Genomic DNA, 23,713 nt, shown 5'->3' on the forward strand with positions numbered 1-23,713 from the left:
AGGACATAAACACATAAATTCACTCATAAATCTAATCATACACACACTAGACATGTGTCTAACTGTCCATCAACAATGACAGAGTCAAAAATACGCTCATAAATCCAGTCATAAATCAGGCCATAAATCATATTTGATACGTTATGTGCCTGTAGGTACTACTAATGAATATAATCATTGTCACAAAACAAATGACCCCCCAAAATAAAAACATAGTAGTTTTTATGGGGCTTTTATGGGTTCTTTCTGTTTTCAGTCTGTGTAGATGCAGAATTACAGAGGAACAGTGTCTCATCCTGACTTCAGCTCTGAAATCAAACCCATCACACCTGAGAGAACTGAACCTGAACTGGAATAAACTAGGAGACTCTGGAGTGAAAAACCTCAGTGATCTACTGATGAATACACAATGCAAGCTGGAGAAACTAGAGTTAGTACAGTTCAAGTTTGTGTATTTTAAGACAGCAGGTCTTAAGTTATATTGTTTAAAGGAGTGCACTGGATTTGCCACATTTTGTATGTTTTTTTTTTTTTTTTTTTTTTTTTTTTTAAATCTAGTAAGTAATTGTTTAATTTTCAGAATTTGATACAATATTCTGATTGTGTATGAGCAAAAATCAGCCTTTTATCAGAGAATAAAGAATAGAGGCATTAAATAAATAGATAGGTAAAGAATAAAAAATAAGGTAAAGAAACGGCACATACTTGCATAAAAAAACTAATGTGACTCAAACTATTAGAAACTAAATGCCCGCTGTAGCAATCATGGATTTGATTCATTTTGTTTTCTCTTTCTGTTTTCAGTCTGAGTAGATGCAGTATTACAGAGAAACAGTGTCTCATCCTGACTTCAGCTCTGAAATCAAACCCATCACACCTGAGAGAACTGAACCTGAGTGAGAATAAACTAAAAAACACTGGAGTGAATCACTTATGTGACGTACTGAAGGATTCACACTGTAAACTGGAGAGATTGAGGTCAGTAACATTCACATACAAGAATCACAATGATTACAATCATGTCAGCAGTTTAAACCAAAACACTTTATAATCAATTTCTTATGATGATGGTGAAATAAACACAATGATAATATTTTCTTTTCTTATTTTATGCTCTTTCTGCAAATGTAGGTTAGGATACTGTGAAATGACAGATGAAGGTTGTTCTGCTGTGACTTCAGCTCTGAAATCAAACCCATCACACCTGAGAGAACTGAACCTGAGCTGGAATGAACTAGGAGACTCTGGAGTGAAAAACCTCAGTGATCTACTGATGAACACACAATTCAAGCTGGAGAAACTAGAGTTAGTATCATTATACTGTACAGCAGTGACAGTGAGATTAAAGTTGTTTGTTTAAAGACAGCTGGACCCAAGTTACATTGTTTATACTGTAGCATTGCATTGGTCATAAAAATTCTAAGTAACAAAAAAAATAATTTAAAGTATTTGAAACTTTGTAGTGATTTTCTACATGTTGATCTACATAAATATAACACTTGCATCTGTTGCTACAAGAACACAAGATTTTTAATCAATGAAATTGTTTTAAAAAGTATGAAAGACAAGAAACAACAGTTTCCTGCACAGAGAACTAGTGAGACAATTACAAACAGATTATGGGAACTGCAGACTATATGCCTACTGTTACGTTTCATAATGTAAGACAGTAACCCGCCACATGTGAAACTGATGATACTTTTATTAATGGAGCTCATGTCACAAACACGACACATCACATCATCGTAACTCCTGTGTTCACAGCAAACACACAATGAGAGAGTGAAGATGGGCCTTACATTCTTAAAGAGCAGACACTTTTAGACTGCAGCATGTTACAATCAACAAATCATATTGCATTTCTGTATCATTTATCACAGTGATCTCAGCTACTGTAGCTCTTCAATAAGATGATTTTCATAGATCTGAATCATTGACTTTTCTCTTTCTGTTTTCAGTCTGTGTGGATGCAGTATTACAGAGAAACAGTGTCTCATCCTGACTTCAGCTCTGAAATCAAACCCATCACACCTGAGAGAACTGAACCTGAGCTGGAATAAACTAGGAGACTCTGGAGTGAAAAACCTCAGTGATCTACTGATGAACACACAATTCAAGCTGGAGAAACTAGAGTTAGTATCATTATATTGTACAGAATTGACAGTGTTATTAGTTTTCTGTTTACATTTATTTTAAGACAACAGACTCAAGTCACATCATTTATAGTGCTGCATCTTCTGTTTTTAATCTCCATCTTTAGAAAGATTCAGCAATACTATTAGTTAATAGGTTTATATATGTATTAGTGTTAAACTTGCTGAAACAAGACAGAATTGAAAACAGAATTGAAAAAAAGTGTAACAAATGACAGTAGATCATTCTGAGAGTCACATTTATACTGGACTAATGGTACTTTTTACTAAATCATCTTTTATTCAAAATGTGTATTTAGAGATTGTACACTCTAAAATAACTTAAAATAATTTATTAATGTATTTGGTTGTCTTGCATTAAAATTATGAATTTTGACCTTTTAATTGTTAATTTTTCTATTGTGTCTGCATTAATCCTATATATTAATCTAAATTAATTAAATACAATTTTTGAGTGAGGACAAATCCAGACTTGGATTGTAACTAGTGTCCTCAAATACTCCTGTCTTGGTTTGTTTCATATCATTAAGATTTCGTGAGTTTGCTGGTTTATTAGTGGCTCTATAGCATTTGCTCATGATGCATCATAGATCTGAGTTTTGTCTTTTGTCTTTCTGTCTTCAGTCTGTGTAGATGCAGTATTACAGAGGAACAGTGTCTCATCCTGACTTCAGCTCTGAAATCAAACCCATCACACCTGAGAGAACTGAACCTGAAATGGAATCAAATAAAAAACACAGGAGTGAATCACTTATGTGACGTACTGAAGGATTCACACTGTAAACTGGAGAGATTGAGGTCAGTAACATTCAAATACAAGAATCAAAATGATTAAAATCACTTCAACAGTTTAAACCAAAACACTTTATACTCAAAATCTCATGATGAGTCTGAGTTCACATTATATTTGTGAAAAATTAATTTCCTTAATGATTTGTTTGTAAGATGATCTTCCTCTGTTTGTCTCTTTCTAGTCTTTATAACTGTGGAATTACAGATGTTTCTTCTTTGACAAACACAAAAGCACTGCAGTTTCTAAAAGAGCTTGATCTGAGTTTTAATGTGATTGGAGACTCAAAGCAGCAGCTCATTGATGTGCTACGACACTCAAACTGTAAACTGAGGTGAGTAAACTTCACTTTCTGATATTAAAGAGATTCATTTACCTCTAATATGTAAACAAATATATACTTTCAAATATTTGTGAAAAAGAGTTTATTAAATTATCATCAAGCTTTATTTCAAAGGGTTTGTGTCAGAATGAAATGTAAAGTTGATAATGTTTAATACAAAGGAGGGAAGTACACTGAAGTACACTGTCAGAGCTTTATACAACAATTGTATAAATTAATTACATCAGTAATAGTGAATCATATAATATTTTCAGCTCACAGCCATCCAGTATCACATGATTAATGTCTCTGTCTCTTGTGTGTTTTTACTTTGAATAGTATCTAATTTGCAATTTGTTCCACTGAACACTGATTTTTTTTTTCTCTCTTCTCTCTTCTGCTCCACCACAGTGTAGATGAAGAATTCCCTCATAGAATTCAGTCAGCAAAAGATGATAAATGCTGTATATCAAAAGTTGAGATCATCATGAAAGGAGCAGTAAACATCAGGTGAGGATCCACAGAAGAGCTTCACTACTGTGTCTATGAGGAGAAAGAAATGTGTGATAAATGTGTGAATGTGATCCATACAGGTGAAGAGACTCAGACTTTACAATCAAATAATGCAGCATGTGTGTTAGAAACATGTGATACTGAGTGTTTAATGTTGCTGTAGTATTCAAGCAAATGATCATTTTGTTTTATTTAAAGCGGGAACAGAGGAGGAAGAGGCTCAGATGAGTCTGTCTGGCTCTTTAGTTTAAGGCCTACAAATGTAATAATATTTGTATTAAAATCATCCATAATGATCCAAATGTTTCTAATCATAAAGGTGATTGTCCAGTGTAGCACTTAAATGTGTCAACAATTCTATAATGTGAAATTTCCATGTTAATTAAAACATTTGTTATATCATATTTTACACATTATTATTCTATTTTATTTTATATTAGGTTAGTTATGTGTGTGTCTGTTGTTAATGTACAGATATCCAGTATATTGTGTTTGTTCTGTGGATGGAGTCTCTCCTTCATCAGTTCAGACCAACTAAACATTTTTACCAGTTAAAGGAGAAGTCCACTTCCAGAACAACAATTTACAGATAATGTACTCACCCCCTTGTCATCCAAGATGTTCTGTTATTCTAGATAAAGATTAAAGATAATAACCTAATCTAAGAGCTGATATAAAGTTTTTGCCACTGTTTGCACACAGAAGTAGTAATCGATGCAGAAATATAATGTAAATGTTTGTTTGTTTATTTGTTTGTTTACGGAATTAATTTCCATCCTTGTGATTATTTTCATAATTATTCTCTGTAATGTGTTAGATCAATGAAATAAATCACATAATCACAATTTGGAGAATGAGCGCTTTCATTTGATATATGACTCACCTATATTTGATAAATCTGAGCAATATGAATATGAATATTATTAGGTCATCTTCACAAGAGGGAGCTTGTTTGTGAGGGGGCAAATTCAGACCGTTTTATGTTATTATATGTAACATAAATGCAAAAGTGATGGGATGTACTAGAAAGTTGAGGTTCTAACTTTAAAATTTCAAATGATACCTTTTATGTTAAGGTTCACTGATCTTCAACTTATTAATTTTTTTTTGTCTACCCCTTCACATTGTTGTGCATTTATGTCTGATTTTATTTTCCAAAATCTAAAAATGCCCCGGACAACTGTGTGTGTGTGCGTGTTTGAGTGAGTGAACATGGTTGTTCCATGTTGCATTTGTGCTCCAGTACCAGTCCTTCATTTATGTGTGAAAATTTTCAGATTTATTGTAGATTTGTTGATTTTATATGCCGATTTTTAAAAAAACTGATCTTTCTGTTGCAGTCACTTTGCACGTGTGTTTGTGTGTGCGTGTAACCACATTTGTGTTTGTAAGAGATAGAAAGTTCATCTTGTTCCACTTTGAGAATATGCTCTAGGAATTGGCCTTTAAATAGATGTATTTTGTTTTAAGATTTAAACTGGATTTACCACTGTTTTTTGACAAATGAAAAAAAAAAAGAAAAAAGAAAAACAACAACTTTTTTTTCACTTTATCCATTCATTTTCAATGTGGGGTCAATATGACCCCGAGGGACAGTAACGGTATTTTTTTTTTTACACACCTTTAGAACACCACAAATCAAACTAGTTTTTGATGGACCTTAAGATGGATTATTTAGAAATGTCACCAAGTCCCAGAATGAAAATTGGTCTTTTTTTAAAATATTTTCTTTCATTTGTGTGTGTATGTTGTTCTTTGTTTTTATGCATGTTCAGTGTCAGTTGTCATTATAATGTTGTTAACTGCACTGACATTTTTGGCTATAATTTAACATCAATAAAAAGTACCTAATTCACACATGCTGTTGATGTCGTTTTAATGTAAAACCATATAAAGTTACAAGATGATAAGTGACCAGGCAGATAAAGTGGTATGTTATTACACATGTACAAGTACAAGGCAACGAAATGCAGTTTAGGTCTAACCAGGAGTGCAATAAGCAGTAAGTGCAGGATAAAGGTATAAGTTATAAGTGCACTTATAGGGAATATATGCAGGGAGAAACTATGGGTAATATTTACAGATGGATATACTGTGAACATAATATACAGGTTGCTAATAACTATAATCAGAGATTACAGTAGATGAACAATATATACAAGTTGCTATTAACTGTAATCAGAATTGCAGATAGATATGAACAATGTACAGGGTGCTATTCTCTATAAACTAGACATGTACAGATAAATATAGTCAGAAATTTACAAATGTATCGTGCAATGGATATGTGCATTTACAGATGGGTATGTACAGTGCAATAAATATTAAATAGTGCAATGGTAATGGAGAGAGTGTAGGGGTGTGGGGGGGAGGTGGCAGGTGTCAGTGGGGGGCAGAGTTCAATAAGGAGACAGCTCTGGGAAAGAAGCTGTTCCTCAGTCTGCTGGTTCTTGACCTGGGACACCTGAAGCGCCTGCCAGAAGGCAGGAGAGAAAACAGTTTGTGGGCGGGATGAGAGTCATCTTTAAGAATACTGCGTGCTCGACGCATACAGTGTTTCTTCTGAATGTCCTCAATGGCTGGAAGTGGAGTCCCTATAATGCGCTGGGCAGTTTTCACCACCCGCTGCAGTGCCTTATGCTCAGCAACAGAGCAGCTTCCGTACCAGACTGTGACACAGTTGGTTAGGATGCTTTCTATTGTACAGCAATAGAAGTTCACCAGGATGGCTGAGGACAGCTGGTTCTTCTTAAGTGTTCTCAAGAAGAAGAGGCACTGGTGAGCCTTCTTGACCAGGCTAGAGGTGTTGGTGGTCCAGGATAGGTCCACCGAAATGTGGGTCCCCAGGAACTTGAAGGATGGGACAGGCTCAACAGCCATCCCATTGATGTGAATGGGTTCATGTGAACCTCTTCTTCCCTTCCTGAAGTCCACAATAAGCTCCTTGGTCTTATTGGTGTTAAGGAGCAGATTATTGTCCGTGCACCAAGTGGCCAGGTGCTTGATCTCCTCCCTGTAGGCAGTCTCATCGTTGTTGCTGATGAGACCGATCACTGTAGTATCGTCTGCAAACTTGATGATGGTGTTAGATCCATATACAGGCCTGCAGTCGTGGGTGAAGAGGGAGTAAAGGAAGGGGCTCAGCACACAGCCCTGTGGTACACCAGTGTTGAGCGTGATGGTAGTGGAGCAGATGTGACCTAACATGCTGAGGTCTGTTGGTCAGAAAGTCCATAATCCAGTTGCAAAGTGAGGTGTTAATGTCCAGGTCTCTGAGTTTGGTGATTAATTTAGAGGGTAAGACAGTATTGAATGCTGAGCTAAAGTCAACAAACAGCATTCGTGCATAGGTGTTTGTATTGTCCAGGTATGTGAGTACAGAGTGCAGCGCTATGGAGACTGCATCGTCTGTACTCCTATTGCCACGGTAGACAAACTGGAGTGGGTCCAGTGAGGATTGGAGAGAGTCCTTTAGGTTTATCAGGACCAACCGCTCAAAGCACTTCATGATGGGTGTGAGTGCTACAGGGCGGTAGTCATTCAGGCACGTTGGGCTAGAGTGTTTTGGCATTGGTACAATTGAGGTAGATTTAAAGCATGCTGGTACAGCTGCTTGGGCAAGGGACATGTTAAAAATGTCTGTGAATACCCCAGCGAGCTGCTCCGTACATGCCCTCGGTACGCGCCCAGGGATACCGTCTGGTCCAGCAGCCTTGCGCGCGTTGATTCGGCTCAGTGCGGTGTAGACTTCAGAGGAGGTAAGTGAGATGGGTGAGTGGTTGGTTGAGAAGGCGATCTTGGTGGCAGTTTCTTTATTGTCTCTCTCAAAGCGAGCATAAAAGTCATTAAGCTCATTCAGAAAGAAGACATTAGTGTCTGTGGGGGTGGACTGACTGGGTTTGTAGTCGCTGAGGGCCTGGATGCCCTGCCACATGCGTCGAGGGTCAGAGTTTGAAAAGTGCTCCTCTAGCTTTAGTTTGTAGCAGTGCTTGGCCTTTTTGATGCCTCTTTTCAGATTAGCCCTGGAAGTGCTGTAGGCCTGTGCATCACCTGATCTGAAGGCAGTGTTGCGTGCCTTCAGTAGGAGACGCACCTCCTTGTTCATCCATGGCTTCTGATTTGGGTATATGGTGATCTGCTTCTGGGTTGTAACACTGTCAGTGGTAGTGTTGATGTAATCCAGAACAGAGGAAGTGTAGCTGTCTATGTTCGTGTGAGAGCCACAGGTGGCCTGAGTAGCAAACATACTCTGTGTCTCTACTCTACTAGTAGACTCTACACAGACTCTACTAGTCTGTGTGTAGAAACCTGTCCTGGAGTGTGAAGTCTACCCCCGCTGGCCACACTTTGATGGTCTTTACTGATGGCTTCACACGGTTGATGAGGGGTGAATACTTGGGGGTGAGGAACAAAGAAAGGTGGTCTGATTGTCCCAAGTGGGGGTGGGGGGTCACAATATAGGCTTCAGCCATGTTTGTGTATACATGGTCTAAAGTTTTGTTTCCTCTGGTGTGACAGAAAATGTTCTGGTGAAATTTGGGGAGTACTGTCTTTAAGCTAGAGTGATTAAAATCCCCCGCAACAATAAAAGCAGCCTGGGTGAACATTTTGTTGTTTGCTGATGGCCGCATGAAGTTCGTTCATAGCAAGCTTGGCATCAGCGTCAGGAGGAATGTAAGCGGCAGTTATAATGGTGGAGGTGAACTCCCGTGGCAGATAAAACGGTCTACACTTAACCATGAGAAACTCTAGGTTAGCTGAGCAGTGTCTCCCAATAATAACAGAGTTCGTGCACCAAGCTTTGTTAACATAAATGCACAATCCTCCGCCTCTGGTCTTACCGGAGTCATCCGCCATTCTGTCTGCCTGGAATGTGTGGTGCTCAGCTAGAGCGATAGCATTGTCCGATATGTCGCTGTTTAGCCATGTTTCAGTGAAAATCATGACATTGCAGTTCCAGAGTCTCTTGCTGTGGTTGATGCGGAGTCAAATCTCGTCCATTTTTTTCACCAGCGACCGTACATTGGTGAGGAAAATGCTGGGTAAAGAGAGCCGGTGTGGTGTTAGCTTTAGCTTAGCTCTTAGTCCTCTGCGCTTCCCCCGTCTTTGTTTACGGTCTCGACGCCGCCCTCAAGCACTTCCACCCGGCCGGGTAGGGTGCGCAGCCTCTGGTGTTCTGGCGATCTCAGGGACGAGTCAAAGATTGGTGATAAAACTGTCGGGAATGTACAAACCAATATCCAAAAGCTCCTGTCAGGTGTGCGATGTAAAAGCACAGCTGTTCTGCACGAACAGACCCAAGATGAGCAAGTAAAATACTGCAAAACTGCAGAAACTGGAGAGACACTGAGCCTCACGATGTGTGCGCGCTGCCATCTTGGTCACAATATAAACATACTAATATACTAACAAAAGTTTAAAAGTGGCAGTGGTTTAAAAGTTCATCATTTAAAAGTTTCTTTATAACACCATTAGTTACTTTCAAAGCATGGTTCTTTATGGATTCCTGATAAAAGGGTTCTGCTATCCACCTTATTTTTCAATGCGCAAGTAAGCTGTTTTCTGAAATACCAAGAAGAATATCAAAGTGCAGTCAACAGTAAAACAGTTTGCACTACAAACCAGTGTTCATAATTAAGATAATACATTAAAATAATATGGAAAGACACACCAGTTTGCAATATCAAGCAGCAAAACAAGCTTTCTGTGCAGCTAAAAATAGCTGGAAGTGGATGAGACCGGAAGCCAGACAAAAAAATTACAAATGGCTGCAGCCACTCTTATTGGAAAAATAAGGTGGATTGTTACATGCCGAAGAACCTTTTTCTTGTGCTTTTTTGGTACTGTTTAGAATATTTTTTCTTAAGAGTTTACAACTCGATGTATCCATATCCTTATATAATGTGTGAGGCTTGTGGCGATATGGATGAAATCCATGCCAGTTTTTCCACTTGGCCGGCAAATTAGGCTGAAATAAAATGGCGGAAATGGTATAAAAAGCAAGGAAGAAACGGAAGTGTAAGGTGTGAGAGAAACAAGGACAAACAGAAGTGTAGGTGTGTGAGGGAAGCAAGGGAAACGGCGGGTGTGTGAGTAGGAACAAACGAAAGTCGAGGTGAGCGGAAGGAAGTACGTGAACGATACCTGAAAGCAAGTGGAACCAGGCGTGTGGATCTCTGTTGCACAGACCGGGTGTGTACGACGCCAAAAAACTCGGACGAATTGGTGACGCATGATTGCCGGTTGCACAGTAAAATCCAGACTGGTTCGTCTACCGCAGGTACTGCGTTCCTTTTCCTTTATTAATCGCCGCCGAAACTCCGAATATTCCTTTCCCGGCCTGGTTGTTGGTTGGCCGGCCAGACGCTGCCTGCCCACGCAGCCGAACTCCACACATACACATTACACGAAAAACTCGCACACACTCACTCACGTAACGCACACACTCAGTGAGTTTGTTTCTGGTGGAAATACTTTGTTTTTTGTTTTTTGTTTTTTGTGTATGAAAAGTTTGAACGTTTAAGACTCAAGACGAGATGAATTTAAAGGGACACTGATTTGTTTTTTTTGTTCGTTTTTTTTTGCTGTTGTTCGTTTCTGTGACAACAAGGACTCTTTTGTTTCGTTTTTCTCTCCCTTCTCTTTTGGACTCTTGATCGTGTCACAGTTCGAATTGAGAAAGGGAAACCACGTGGATGTTTAATTAATGTTTGTGTTCTCATACGTGGTTATATAAATGCTGTGAAGGAAAAAAAGTAAACTTTGTAAGATTTAGATTTCCTCCATTCTTTCATTTATTATCATTGTTTTTTGCTTATGCCTGGTTCTAATAACAACAGTTTGCACCTTAAAACGGAAAATTGTTGTGAATTGTTATTTCATTTTGTGTTTTTCTGTGTATGTTAATGTGCATATGCAGATTTGTGTATCAGTGGCTTAATTTTGAGTGGTTCCAGGAATTGGGAAAAATATAATAATAGTAATGACTCTTTGACTTGGTAATTTATTTTTCCTTGTCTGGCGCCCAACGAATAAGAATAACTATTTAATTGCCCTAAAATTTAACTTTGGATTAGCCACCGTTACATAAGTGGCGCCCAACGTGGGGCCGAACCGAACTTAATGATTTAAATCCACGATAAATTTACTTGAAACCTGGAACATGACTTGAATTTGATATGAACTTGTATTTGATTTGCATTGTTTGAACCCAGTCCCTGAGTCTTACTAATTGGTGATTTGACTTAAGGTTTTCCATACTTTAAAATACTCGAATTTGTGAGTGTAAGGAAAAAAGGGTTTAAATGATGTTTGTTTTGTGAACATTGTAAAAAAAAAAAAAAAAAATTGTTGAACCGTTGAGAATTTGCTGTGCTGTACTGAAAATTTGATTGGTCAATTTTAAAAATGTGAAATGAAAAAAAAAAAAAATGTGCTAACTAATTCTACTATTGTTGGACATTTAAGTGCACTGAATAACTGTGGGACAAACCTATACTCGTAGTGTCGGTTCTCTTTGTGCATTCTACTATTGTGACAAGTCGTAATATTGTAACTTTTTTTTCAAACACTGATATTGTCACTGCACCACACTGTACATTACACATTCAACTTGCAATCAAAAATGTCTGCCACACCCCCACACTCCCCATCCACTTTTTTAGAGATGGAACCCCCTGACATTGAAACTCCTAACTGGCCTTCTGCTCTACGTCCACAGCCTCTTCCCCCTGGATCCTTCTGTACGCCTCTCCATTTCAGTCCCTCTCAAGCCAGCACCCATGTACGATTTGTGTCACCAACACCAGCTGGTAGTACTCCTATTCAACCCCTCACCTGGGAACAGGAACGGAATGCCGATCACATGCAGATATGTACATCACCAGTGCCTTCACCTGTATCTTCAGTGATGCAGCAGGACTTACCGGGAATCTTACCAACTCCTGGAAAAGAAATGCAGCAACTCACTCAACGGGTGCAGGGAAACTTGGACACGTTATTAGAACATATGCAAACTCATGAGAAAAATGTTGGTGAACTCACACAAGAATTTAAAACGACATCTGCACACCATGACAACTTGATTGCTCAACTTGCTGACAAACTAGAGCACAACCAGCAACAAGTGCTTGCGTGCATATCTAAAAATAAAGAGGATGTTAAGGAAGAGATTGATCAACTTGTTAAATCAGTGAAAATTGACATTTCTGATGAACTTCATAAAGCCCAAACCACTTTTGTGTCTGAGGTGAGGTTTATGATGGAACAACTTCAAGATGAGCTTCAACAAGATATCAAAACCTACCTCGTAACTCTCCAGAGAAATCATGACCAGATGTCTACAGAGCTCACCCAATGCACCCAAACCACCAGAACACTGTGTACAGCTGTGCAAGATCTACAAACTGGAATTAAAGAAAAATTCCAAGATCAAGAGAAACAGTTGGCTGGTTTAAAGGTGAGCGACCCATCCCCACATCCCAGTACTTCTGAGTCACCTGCAATACCACTGACTGGTCCACCGCCTCATACTCTTCCTGTGATAAAGAGTGATCATCTTAAGCTTACATTTCCTACTTTTGGGAGGCCGTCGGATGATCCTGACCCATTGCTGTATCTCACCCGATGCCAAGACTTCTTTGCACTTCACCCTTTGACTGATGCTGACATTTTGGCCACTTTCCGATCAGTCCTATATGGCACTGCCCGGGACTGGTGGGAAGTAGCGCGATCATCTATAACAACATGGGATGAGTTTGAGTCTGCTTTTCTTTCTGCTTTCCTTTCAGAGGACTATGAGGACGAACTGGCAGAAAGGGTCAGAACAAGAACACAAGGTGATCGAGAAGGCATAAGAGACTTCGCATTAACATACAGAGCACTGTGCAAGAGATGGAAGCCTTCTTTGACTGACAGTGAATTAGTTAAAATGATTTTGAAGAACATTAAGCCATACCTTGCTAGCCAGCTGCGCAGTCGGGTAAACACCGTTGATGAACTGGTGAAATTAGGCCAACAGCTTGAAAAAGATAATGAACAGCAACAACAATATGAAGGACGGGTGGGTTTTAAGCAACCCACATCCATGCCCCAGAGACCTGTTTCTAGTCGCCCAGCAGAAAAAGAGAAACCACCTTTAGTGCAGTGTTGGCGATGTAAAGGACATCACTCACCTGGCCGCTGTCCTCGCTTTGTCTCTGCTCAGTCCTTTCAACCCACCAATCAAGTCCATCCCTCCAACAGTAAGCGGGCAACATTTCCAGTTTCTAAAACTGTTGGTCCTCCTACCAACCACTCTGTTTCTGCTTCATTCACAAAAAAGACCTCAACAGCTTGTAAGAAGACACCACCGCCTGCAGATGTTCCACAACAATTAGTTGTCCCTCTGAGTATTGGTACCTGGAAGGGGAAAGCTATTGTTGACACAGGTGCAAGTTACAGCTAGAGGTCGACCGATTATCGGCGCCGATATTAAGCATTTTCACGATTATCGGAATCGGTTATTTTCAAAACCGATTTGCCGATAAAAATAATTTATTTTTGAAATGCGCTCTTTGGCTCCGACGCAGCCTGTCAGAGCTCACCACTCTGTGCCCTAGAGCAGTCTCCGCCCACCGCGCATCAGATTTGTTGGAAGTCGCGAGTCCGACCAATCAACTCCAAGGCTGAAGGAAATGAAGACACAGACAGAACGCGCTTGCTGGAGCTGCGTGCAGCGTGCGGCAGTAATCACTTGTCTCTCAAAGGTAAGTCAGCAGCAGAAGTTGATTGTGTTTTAGTAATTCACAATCCTTTATGGTGAAGTTGCAAAAACACCTCAATGTTATCTTAATTTCCCGGATGCGGAAAACACGGACGGAATCGCGGAATCCAGTTATATAAATGGAATGTACTGTATACTGTTAACACTAAATGCCACGGAATTTTTCAAAGTTTGGATGAGTCATCAAAGTTTGGATGAATTAATCAAAAGTAGGACCGTATACTAGAGGTCTGCATTCCCGCGGGACTCGACCAGATTTTTTGCGACGCGGAAATAAATTTACAAACAAAACGCGGTAATGGTCGGTAACTCTGGTGTAATTTGGACGGGAGCAGGCGGTGTAATAATTTCCTTTTCCCGACGTCCTTTCTGAACAGCATGTCTGTCCTTTAGTCTTTGGCTTTACTCATTCTTATAGAGCACCTGTACGGCCTGCGCTCATGACTGTTATGCACGCATGGACTGCGGCTCATTTTATTGGCAAGGTCTGTGCACGCAGGATTTGCATAACGGTCATCAGAGCGGCCTGTACAGACAGAGGATGGCACATGGCAGAGCAAAGTGTGGATGCGCTGTCCTTGAAGGACGTTTAGCTTGGACTAGAAAATGGTCAGTTTACTGTTAAGAAACCGACATCTATCATTTAGTCTATTACTACTTGTTGTTGTATTTATATATATTTTCCTTTGTGGGAGAGACGCTGAAATCGACGTCGGGACATTTTTTCGTTAAAAGTTATTTAATTTCGTCATGGCTACAAGCCAACGGATTTGTTCTTTTGCTTATAATTTTAAATGGCAAATGTAATTTTTGTTTTCAGCTTTTCCTAAGCTACTGTGTTGACAAAAAATGTGACATTTGTATTTTGAATAAAAATAATAAATATGCTACAAATTTTTTATTTTTTTCTACATTTTTTTCTGCAACACATTTTCCGTATTAACATCATCTTGACAAGAAGAATAAAAATAAAACAAATTGTTGTACAACCTGCAATTTTTTTGTTATCTCTCTCTTTCGGTTTAAATGTGAGATTCTGGAAACAGATCAAAATTTAGCGGGAGCGGGTGGGTGCGGAATAAAACCTTGCGGGAGCGGGACTGAAGAAACAGTCCCGCGCAGACCTCTACCGTACACTTGAACTGACTCATGCTATGGACTAGTATCTATAAACATTAAGGCGCAAACAGACTGTTTATGAATCCAGCATGCTGTGCTTGTCTCTGTATACAGTGACACAGTCTCGCGGTGTTTTCAGCATCTAACGTTACCGTCTCACTAAATGAGGACGTATACATTAACAACATCCCCAGAACTGCTCTCAGAATCACTTCATGAGCATTTGACCGTTTCATTTGAGTAAAACTATCGTTATATCATATACATAGGCTACAGAAATTTAAAAGTTCCTCATAGCAACTTGAACCTGAACCTGAATATTACTGAGGTGCAGTATAATATATGTAGCCTAATACTACTACTACTAAAATTATTAAACAATTTATTGAGAATAATCACACAGTATGCCATTTCTTCCATGTTTTTTTAGTAAACTCATTTGTAAAAAAAAAAAAAAAAAAACTAATTTGATTAAAAGATAAATTAATGTTTTTATGCCTTCATCTGCACTGTACTCTAAATTAAAACTAATGGAAATGTGTAGTGTCACATAGGCCTAGGTTAGGATAACAAAAAATGAGATATATAGGCCATGGAACTGAGTGTGCCTATAATAGGCTATTAATGTTATAGTTTCATGAAAAGGTCTTCTTAACATCTTCTAAAATGAAGAATTAAATTATTAACACTTATATTACACATTGTGCATTTTTAAGCTAATCGATTGATGTGCATTAGATGATGAATTGGATAGTCACCTCATTGGATTTAGCCATCAGAAAATAATTAATGAGAAATTATTATAGCTCATGCTATTACATGAACATTTCTAACATGTAAATAATTTGAAGCCAAATATTTATATTTCCCCAAGTTGTTTAGCTTTAATACAGTATGCATAGGCTTAATCAGGAAGCATACAGTGGCCCCACTTTTAACTCTCTCTTTATATTACCCTTATTGTAGATGAATGCACGGAAGAAGACACGAAGTGCAGTGTGGGAGTACTACACTCATCAAACACCAGGGAAGGCAGTGTGCAAAACATGTGGAGATGTTGTCAGTATGGGTGGTACAATGGCAAAAAGTGCCAATACTTCAAACCTGTGGTCTCATCTTAGGATTCATCACCATGATTTGTATAAATCTGCACAAACAAGCGCACCTGAATCTGAGCAGGGGACAACATCCACATGCCAGCCTACAATACATGACATGTTTCAGAAACAAAAAAAATGGACAAATCTGGATGACAGATCAAAAAAAAATGGACAAACTGATCACAGAAATGATAATTACTGACAATCAACCATTCACTGTTGTCTCTGACAGTGGCTTTAAGCGACTCATGGATGTGGCAGAACCACGATATGCACTAAAAAGTGAGAAGTATTATCGTACTGAGAAGCTGCCAGAAATTTATGAAAGGGTTGTAAGTAAGATAAAAACCCTGATCCAGCCAGAGAATTCTGGCTACTCACTCTCCTTTACAACAGATTGCTGGTCAGGATCAACGGAGTCAATGATGAGCCTAACATGCCATTTCATTGACAATGAATGGAACAGAAGACAGTTTGTTTTAAACACAAGAGTCATGCATGGATCCCATACTGGGGAGTATATCAAAGACTCTTTCCTACACATGCTGGAGGAATGGAAAATTAATAAAGATCGTGTAGTCCTTGTCCTTCGAGATAATGGTGCGAACATGGTAAAAGGCTTGAGGCTTGCTGATATTCCAGACCTTAGCTGCACAGCACATTCATTGCAGCTGGTGGTGAATGATGGTTTGGCCAGCCAAAGAGCTGTGATAGATGTGATTGCAATGCTAAAGAAATGTGTCACTCACTTCCAACATTCCATCTTGGCCAAGCAGCGTTTGAGAAACATCCAGAGAGACCTTAGCCTACCAGAGCACAACTTAATCCAGGCAGTCCCAACAAGGTAGAACTCAACACTCCACATGCTGCAAAGAGCACTGGAACAAAAGCGTGCTCTTAACATCTACTCTGTGGAACATGGCGGGTTTACATGTCCATCTGCTCACCAGTGGGACATTGTGTCTAAATTGGTTGAAACACTCATCCCATTGAGGAAGTGACACTAGAGGTGAGCTACAGTAATTCATCTGCATCCAGCATCATTCCCTGCATCACAGTGCTCAAGATGCTGCTTGAAGATAAAGGGCCATCAACACAGGGCATCGGAATGCTCAGGGAGCTAATGAGAGAGAGCCTAACCAAACGTTTCAGCAAACTTGAAGATTCAAAAGTTGTGGTTCTGGCATGTCTTTTGGATCCACGTTATAAGAGTCATGCATTCTGCTGTGCCTCTACACTAAACAAAGCCAAAGAATGGCTTAAAGAAGATGTAGAAGGTGGTCTACAAGGGCAGGCTGAAACAGAGAGAGGCAATCAAGAGCAGCAGGCTGATGGAGAGGAACCCGCTGCAGAAGACCAAGCCCCTAAAAGACAAAGGAGAGAAGATACACCCTGCCATAGCCAAATAGACAAGATCTTCAGTTCTCTTTTTGGCCCCCACACTAGTGATCTGTTGGTCAAGGACACTATTGAGGATGAGTTACATCAGTACCTCAAAGAACCAGTGATTGAAAGGCGGAAGGGGGATCCACTCCAATGGTGGAAACAGAATGAAGGCCGCTTCAAGCAACTAGCCAAAGCAGCAAGAAAATTTCTTTGCTCACCACCCTCATCAGTCCCTAGTGAGCGTGTCTTCAGTGAAGTGTCTGCAATTTATGACAAGAAAAGAAGCAAGCTCACGGGAGAGCATGCCGAGCAGCTCTGCTTCCTGCACCACAACCTGGTGCTGCTAGATTGGGACTACTAATTCTTTATTAGCTTATAAAACTTCAGGGAGCTATTACATTTATTTTTTGTTATTTGTTGCTACTTGCTGTTTACTTATTTAAGTTTTACAATTGTTTACAGAATGCTGCTGGGGGCTCCCTGCACTTTTTTATGTCATTATTGTTATTATTAATATTGATGTTTATTTAATATTGTTATTATTAACAGTTCTCAGAATTAAAGATATGTTTGAAAGCATTCAAAGAAAGTTCTTGTCAGAGCTCTTGTTATTATTAATTATGACAAATTTCATTTTTACACTAGACACATATCGGTTCAAAATATCGTTTATCGGTGCATTTGATCTGTAATAATCGGTATCGGCATCGGCCCTGAAAAACACATATCGGTCGACCCCTAGTTACAGCCTCTTGCATGAGAATCTTTGCAAGGAGCTCTCTGCACCAAATCTTTGTCCATGGACTCGAGGTCCTCTCTACCTAGCCAATGGAGAAGCAGAAATTCCACTAGGATGGGTAAACACATCAATCACTCTTCATAAAAAAGTTTTCACCATACCTGCTGTTGTTCTTCCAGCTAAGGCTTTAGCTTATGCTGTCGTACTGGGCTTGGACTTTATCTTTTTTAGTGGTCTGCAGATCAATGTAGCAGATCAGAAATATTCTTTTAAGTCCAATCCAAATGAGGATTATCCCTTCCAGCCTGGAAATGCCAGTGTACCAATTATCCCCACACGGCACCAAAAAGAGAAGATTGAGAATAAAAGTGTCAGTCTGTGCCTACTAAGCTCAGTTCCTCCAACTAAACTTGTTGTATTTCAATCACCAAGCAATCTCGACGAGCAGACTTTAATTGACACTGCTGTGAATGCTGCACACTTACCTCTTGAGGATAAGCAACAGCTACAACAGATCCTGGAGTCAAACCCACAAGTATGCACACTTCGTACAGGACGTACGGACTTACTTCAACATCACATCTATACCACCCAGCAAGTGCCAATCAAGCAGCGACCATATCGTACCACTCCTGCCAAACAAGCTGTCATAAAGGAACAGCTGGAGGAGATGCTGTCTGCCGGTATTGTGGAACCGTCGCACTCAGGATGGGCCTCGCCAGTTGTCCTAGTGCCCAAAAAAGACGGAAGCCTCAGATTTTGTGTTGATTACCGTAAAGTTAATGCCATTACAGAAAACGATGCATATCCACTGCCCAACATTACTGAAATCCTAGAGTCTCTGTCTGGAGCTTCTATCTTTTCCACCATTGACCTTAATAGTGGTTACTGGCAAGTAGGCATGGATCAAAAAAGCAAATCAAAGACTGCTTTCATTACTCCATCAGGGCTATTTCAGTTCAATGTGATGCCCTTTGGGTTAAAAAATGCCCCTGCTACGTTTCAGAGGCTAATGGAGTGTGTACTGGGAGAATTGCATGGAAGCATCTGTTTTGTCTATATAGACAACATAATTATTTACTCACCTTCTGCAGCCCAGCATTTCTTTGATCTTCAGGCTGTTCTCCACAAGCTGGAAATGGCTGGCCTCACGATCAATCTGAAAAAAAGCCAGTTCTGCTTACAAAAAATAACATTTCTTGGACATGTCGTAAGTACCAGAGGAATCTCAGCAGACCCAAGCAAAGTGGAGGCCATACGGTCCTACCCGGTGCCTACTAACCTCAAAGAAGTCCAACGTTTTTTGGGTTTAGCAAGGTGGTACCACCGGTTCGTACCAAATTTCTCCAAAGTGGCTGAGCCTCTGAATGCACTGAAAAAAAGGGGCATACATTTCACTGGTCTCTGCAATGTCAAAAGGCATTTGAATGTCTGAAATCTTGTCTTACCTCTCCTCCTATTCTTGGCCATCCTGACTTGGAACTCCCTTTCACAGTCTACACGGATACCAGCGACACTGGCTTGGGTGCAGTGTTAACCCAGCGAAAGGACCAGGGTTTTGAGCAGGTTATTGCATACACCAGCAGAACCTTGAACAAAGCAGAGACAAATTATTCTACCACAGAAAAATAATGTTTGGCTATCATCTGGGCTTTTGAGAAGTGGCAACACTATTTGGAGTACAAATTGTTCACCGTAATCACAGATCACTCAGCACTACAGTGGGTAATGTCGTCAACAAAAACCACAAGTCGTCTCATAAGATGGGCTCTGCGACTTCAGAGGTTTGACCTTATAATTGAATATCGCAAAGGAAAACTAAATACTGCACCTGATGCTCTGTCAAGTATTCACCCCAGTTGTGGCCTCTACACCAATCAGCAGGAAAAGTCAGAACTTCCACTGTCTCCAGCTGTCATCTGGGAAGAGCAACAAAAAGATCCTGCAATCACAAACATACTTCAAGCTTTAGCAACCAATGACTCTACCTTAAAAGACCAGTATGAGGTAATTGAGGATACGCTCTACCACAAAACTCACCAGTCGAACAACCAAGTGCACTACCGAGTATGCATCCCTGTTAGTTTGGTACCATCCATCCTACAGCATTATCACTCAAATCCTTGGTGTGGCCATGTAGGTATTTTTAAAACCTACAAGCGTATCCATGATTATGCATTCTGGCCTGGAATGTGGGCAGACATCAGGCATCACGTTAAAAGTTGTGTCAAATGCCAAACTTTAAAAGGAGAAAGCCAGAAACCTGTGGGAAAACTACAACAAACAGTCACCACCCGTCCCAATGAAATGCTTGGTGTAGACATCATGGGGCCATTGCCTAGAAGCACTCAACAAAATGAATACCTCTTAGTCTTTGTAGACTACTACTCTCGCTGGGTAGAATTTTTCCCTCTTCGAAACGCCAATGCTCAGTCCATTGCACTCCTTCTTCGGAAAGAAATTCTAACCCGATGGGGAGTACCCGATTTCATTCTGTCGGACAGAGGTGCACAATTTGTTTCATCATTGTTCCAAGAACTGTGTAAAAAATGGAGCGTAAAACCAAAGTTGACAACATCTTATCATCCACAAACCAATATGACGGGAAGGGTTAATCGCACACTTCAAAGTATGATCTCTGCCTATGTGGGTGACAATCACAGGAAGTGGGACCAATACTTACCTGAATTCCGTTTTGCCATCAATTCTGCTATTCAAGAAACCATTGGAATGTCACCTGCAGAGCTGCACATGGGGAGGAAACTACAGAGCCCTATGGACAAACTGCTGCATGGTACCAATTTAACTCCAGACTGTCCATCATACGAGACCGTCCGTCATCTTGCCGAGCTCCAAACTAAAGCCATGGAATGTTGCAAAAAAGCACAAAAAAAGACAACTCAGGAATTATAATAAAAACAAAAGAGATATTACTTACCAGGAGAAAGATCGTGTGTGGATGAAAACCTTTCCTCAATCTAGCGCTCAACACCATTTTACGGCGAAGCTAGCTAAAAAATGGAAAGGCCCTTACCGTATTTTAAAGCAGTTGGGACCACTGAATTATCGTATATCACTGGAATCAACTGGTGAAGATGTTCGCACAGTGCACGTATCTCACCTGAAGCCATGTTACCCAACTGCTGCAGAATTAGAACAGCAGGAAAGAGGAAAAGTTCTTGAAATATTGAATGAATCCTCTGATGAAGAAGAGTTCTTTGGATTTTAATTCAATTTGTACAACCATAGGTTGGCTTCTCAAGGGGGGGAGAGTGTGGCGATATGGATGAAATCCATGCCATTTTTTCCACTTGGCCGGCAAATTAGGCTGAAATAAAATGGCGGAAATGGTATAAAAAGCAAGGAAGAAACGGAAGTGTAAGGTGTGAGAGAAACAAGGACAAACGGAAGTGTAGGTGTGTGAGGGAAGCAAGGGAAACGGCGGGTGTGTGAGTAGGAACAAACGAAAGTCGAGGTGAGCGGAAGGAAGTACGTGAACGATACCTGAAAGCAAGTGGAACCAGGCGTGTGGATCTCTGTTGCACGGTAAAATCCAGACTGGTTCGTCTACCGTAGGTACTGCGTTCCTTTTCCTTTATTAATCGCCGCCGAAACTCCGAATATTCCTTTCCCGGCCTGGTTGTTGGTTGGCCGGCCAGACGCTGCCTGCCCACGCAGCCGAACTCCACACATACACATTACACGAAAAACTCGCACACACTCACTCATGTAACGCACACACTCAGTGAGTTTGTTTCTGGTGGAAATACTTTGTTTTTTTTGTTTTTTTTTTTTTGTTTTTTGTGTATGAAAAGTTTGAACGTTTAAGACTGAAGACGAGATGAATTTAAAGGGACACTGATTTGTTTTTGGTTTTTTTTGCTGTTGTTCGTTTCTGTGACAACAAGGACTCTTTTGTTTTCGTTTTTCTCTCCCTTCTCTTTTGGACTCTTGATCGTGTCACAGTTCGAATTGAGAAAGGGAAACCACGTGGATGTTTAATTAATGTTTGTGTTCTCATACGTGGTTATATAAATGCTGTGAAGGAAAAAAAGTAAACTTTGTAAGATTTAGATTTCCTCCATTCTTTCATTTATTATCATTGTTTTTTGCTTATGCCTGGTTCTAATAACAACAGTTTGCACCTTAAAACGGAAAATTGTTGTGAATTGTTATTTCATTTTGTGTTTTTCTGTGTATGTTAATGTGCATATGCAGATTTGTGTATCAGTGGCTTAATTTTGAGTGGTTCCAGGAATTGGGAAAAATATAATAATAGTAATGACCTTTTGACTTGGTAATTTATTTTTCCTTGTCTGGCGCCCAACAAATAAGAATAACTATTTAATTGCCCTAAAATTTAACTTTGGATTAGCCACCGTTACAGGCTTCCAGGTTTCCAGTTATTTTTAGCTGTACAAAACACCTCGTTTTGCCACTTGATATTGCAAACTGCTGTGTCATACCATATTATTTTAATGTATTAGCTTAATTATGAAAACAGTGGTTTGTAGTGCAAACAGTTTTACCATTTACTGCACTTTGTTATTCTTCTAGCTATTTCCCTACAGCAGTTAATTACCTGAAAGCCTTGCAAATTAACAGAAAATGGCTTACTTCCGCCTTGACAAAGTTGGATTATCAGTGTCATCATTATCATAATCAGTGTCTTCACTCAAGAACACATGATGCTCTGCAAGCATTGAGTAATAGATGTAAGACATGGGCTATAAATAAAGTGTGACACAGGGATATATTTTAATGTTCTTATGAACAACAACAAATCAACATAAGTTCAAAATCACTGTCTCCACCAATGTGTATTGTCAGATTTCATCAAAAATTCAATACTGATTCAATGTACTTCAAAGATGGAAATGTCACTCTCAACCAAAATGATAGTTTGGATCAAAACTCAACATTGTATCAATGTCACCTTGCTGACTGGATCTTGAGGAGGATCATTGTGTTACGACCGTTTCCCATGTATCGACGAGGACATGAAAGGTTCAGTAGATTTTTGCTCTGAATGAATGGTTATTGTTATGGTATAAAGAACAGAAACTGTGCTTTGTTAATAACTGGAATCTTTTCTGGAAGTGTCCTAGGTTTTTTTGTGCTGATGGCCTGCACCCCAGCAGAGTCGGAGCAGAACTCCTGTCAGACACAGTCACAGAAAATAGTTTTGATGTATTCTGCTTGACTGAAACCTGGCTAAATCCTAATGATTATATTGGTCTAAATGAGTCTACTCCACCAAACTACTGTTATAAGTATGAGCCCCGTCAGAGTGGTCGTGGTGGTAGTGTTGCAAAAATATATAGTGATATTCTCAGTGTTACTCAGAAAACCAGATACAGTTTTAACTCGTTCGAAATGCTACTTCTACTTAATGTTACTCTGTCAGATATGCAAAATAAATCTCTTCTATCTCTTGTTTTAGCTACTGTGTATAGACCGCCAGGGCTGTATACAAATGTCCTAAAATAATTAGCAGAATTCCTGTCAGACTTATTGGTTATTGTTGATAAAGCACTAATTGTCAGAGTTTTCAACACTCACACTGATAATACAAATGATGCATTAGGACTTGCATTCACTGACTTAATGAACTCTTTTGGAGTCAAGCTAAATGTCACCGGGCCCACGCACTGTCTAAATCATATGCTAGACTTAATTATATCACATGGAATTGATCTTACTGAGATTATATATATACCTCATACCTCAAAGTGATAATGTTACTGACCACTACTTTATATCGTGCATGCCGCGTATTACTGATATTAACTAAATGACTCTGCGTTATTGGCGGGCAGAACTGTTGA

General features: G+C 39.7%; 1 protein-coding gene across 1 annotated transcript in view; it reads left to right on the forward strand.

Annotated features, from left to right (window-relative positions):
- The first annotated feature begins 203 nt into the window (after window positions 1–203).
- LOC127158522 (ribonuclease inhibitor-like) overlaps window positions 204–23,713 on the forward strand; it is a 49,031-nt gene continuing 25,521 nt past the window's right edge. The window contains exons 1-5 of the mRNA XM_051101605.1: window positions 204–430; window positions 805–978; window positions 1,132–1,305; window positions 1,959–2,132; window positions 2,778–2,951. Of these exons, the coding sequence (XP_050957562.1) occupies window positions 225–430; window positions 805–978; window positions 1,132–1,305; window positions 1,959–2,132; window positions 2,778–2,951 (902 nt within the window). The 5' untranslated portion in view covers window positions 204–224. The remainder of the gene's footprint in view (window positions 431–804; window positions 979–1,131; window positions 1,306–1,958; window positions 2,133–2,777; window positions 2,952–23,713) is intronic.

The sequence above is a fragment of the Labeo rohita genome, unplaced genomic scaffold (genome assembly GCF_022985175.1).
Source record: "Labeo rohita strain BAU-BD-2019 unplaced genomic scaffold, IGBB_LRoh.1.0 scaffold_154, whole genome shotgun sequence".
Taxonomy (NCBI): domain Eukaryota; kingdom Metazoa; phylum Chordata; class Actinopteri; order Cypriniformes; family Cyprinidae; genus Labeo; species Labeo rohita.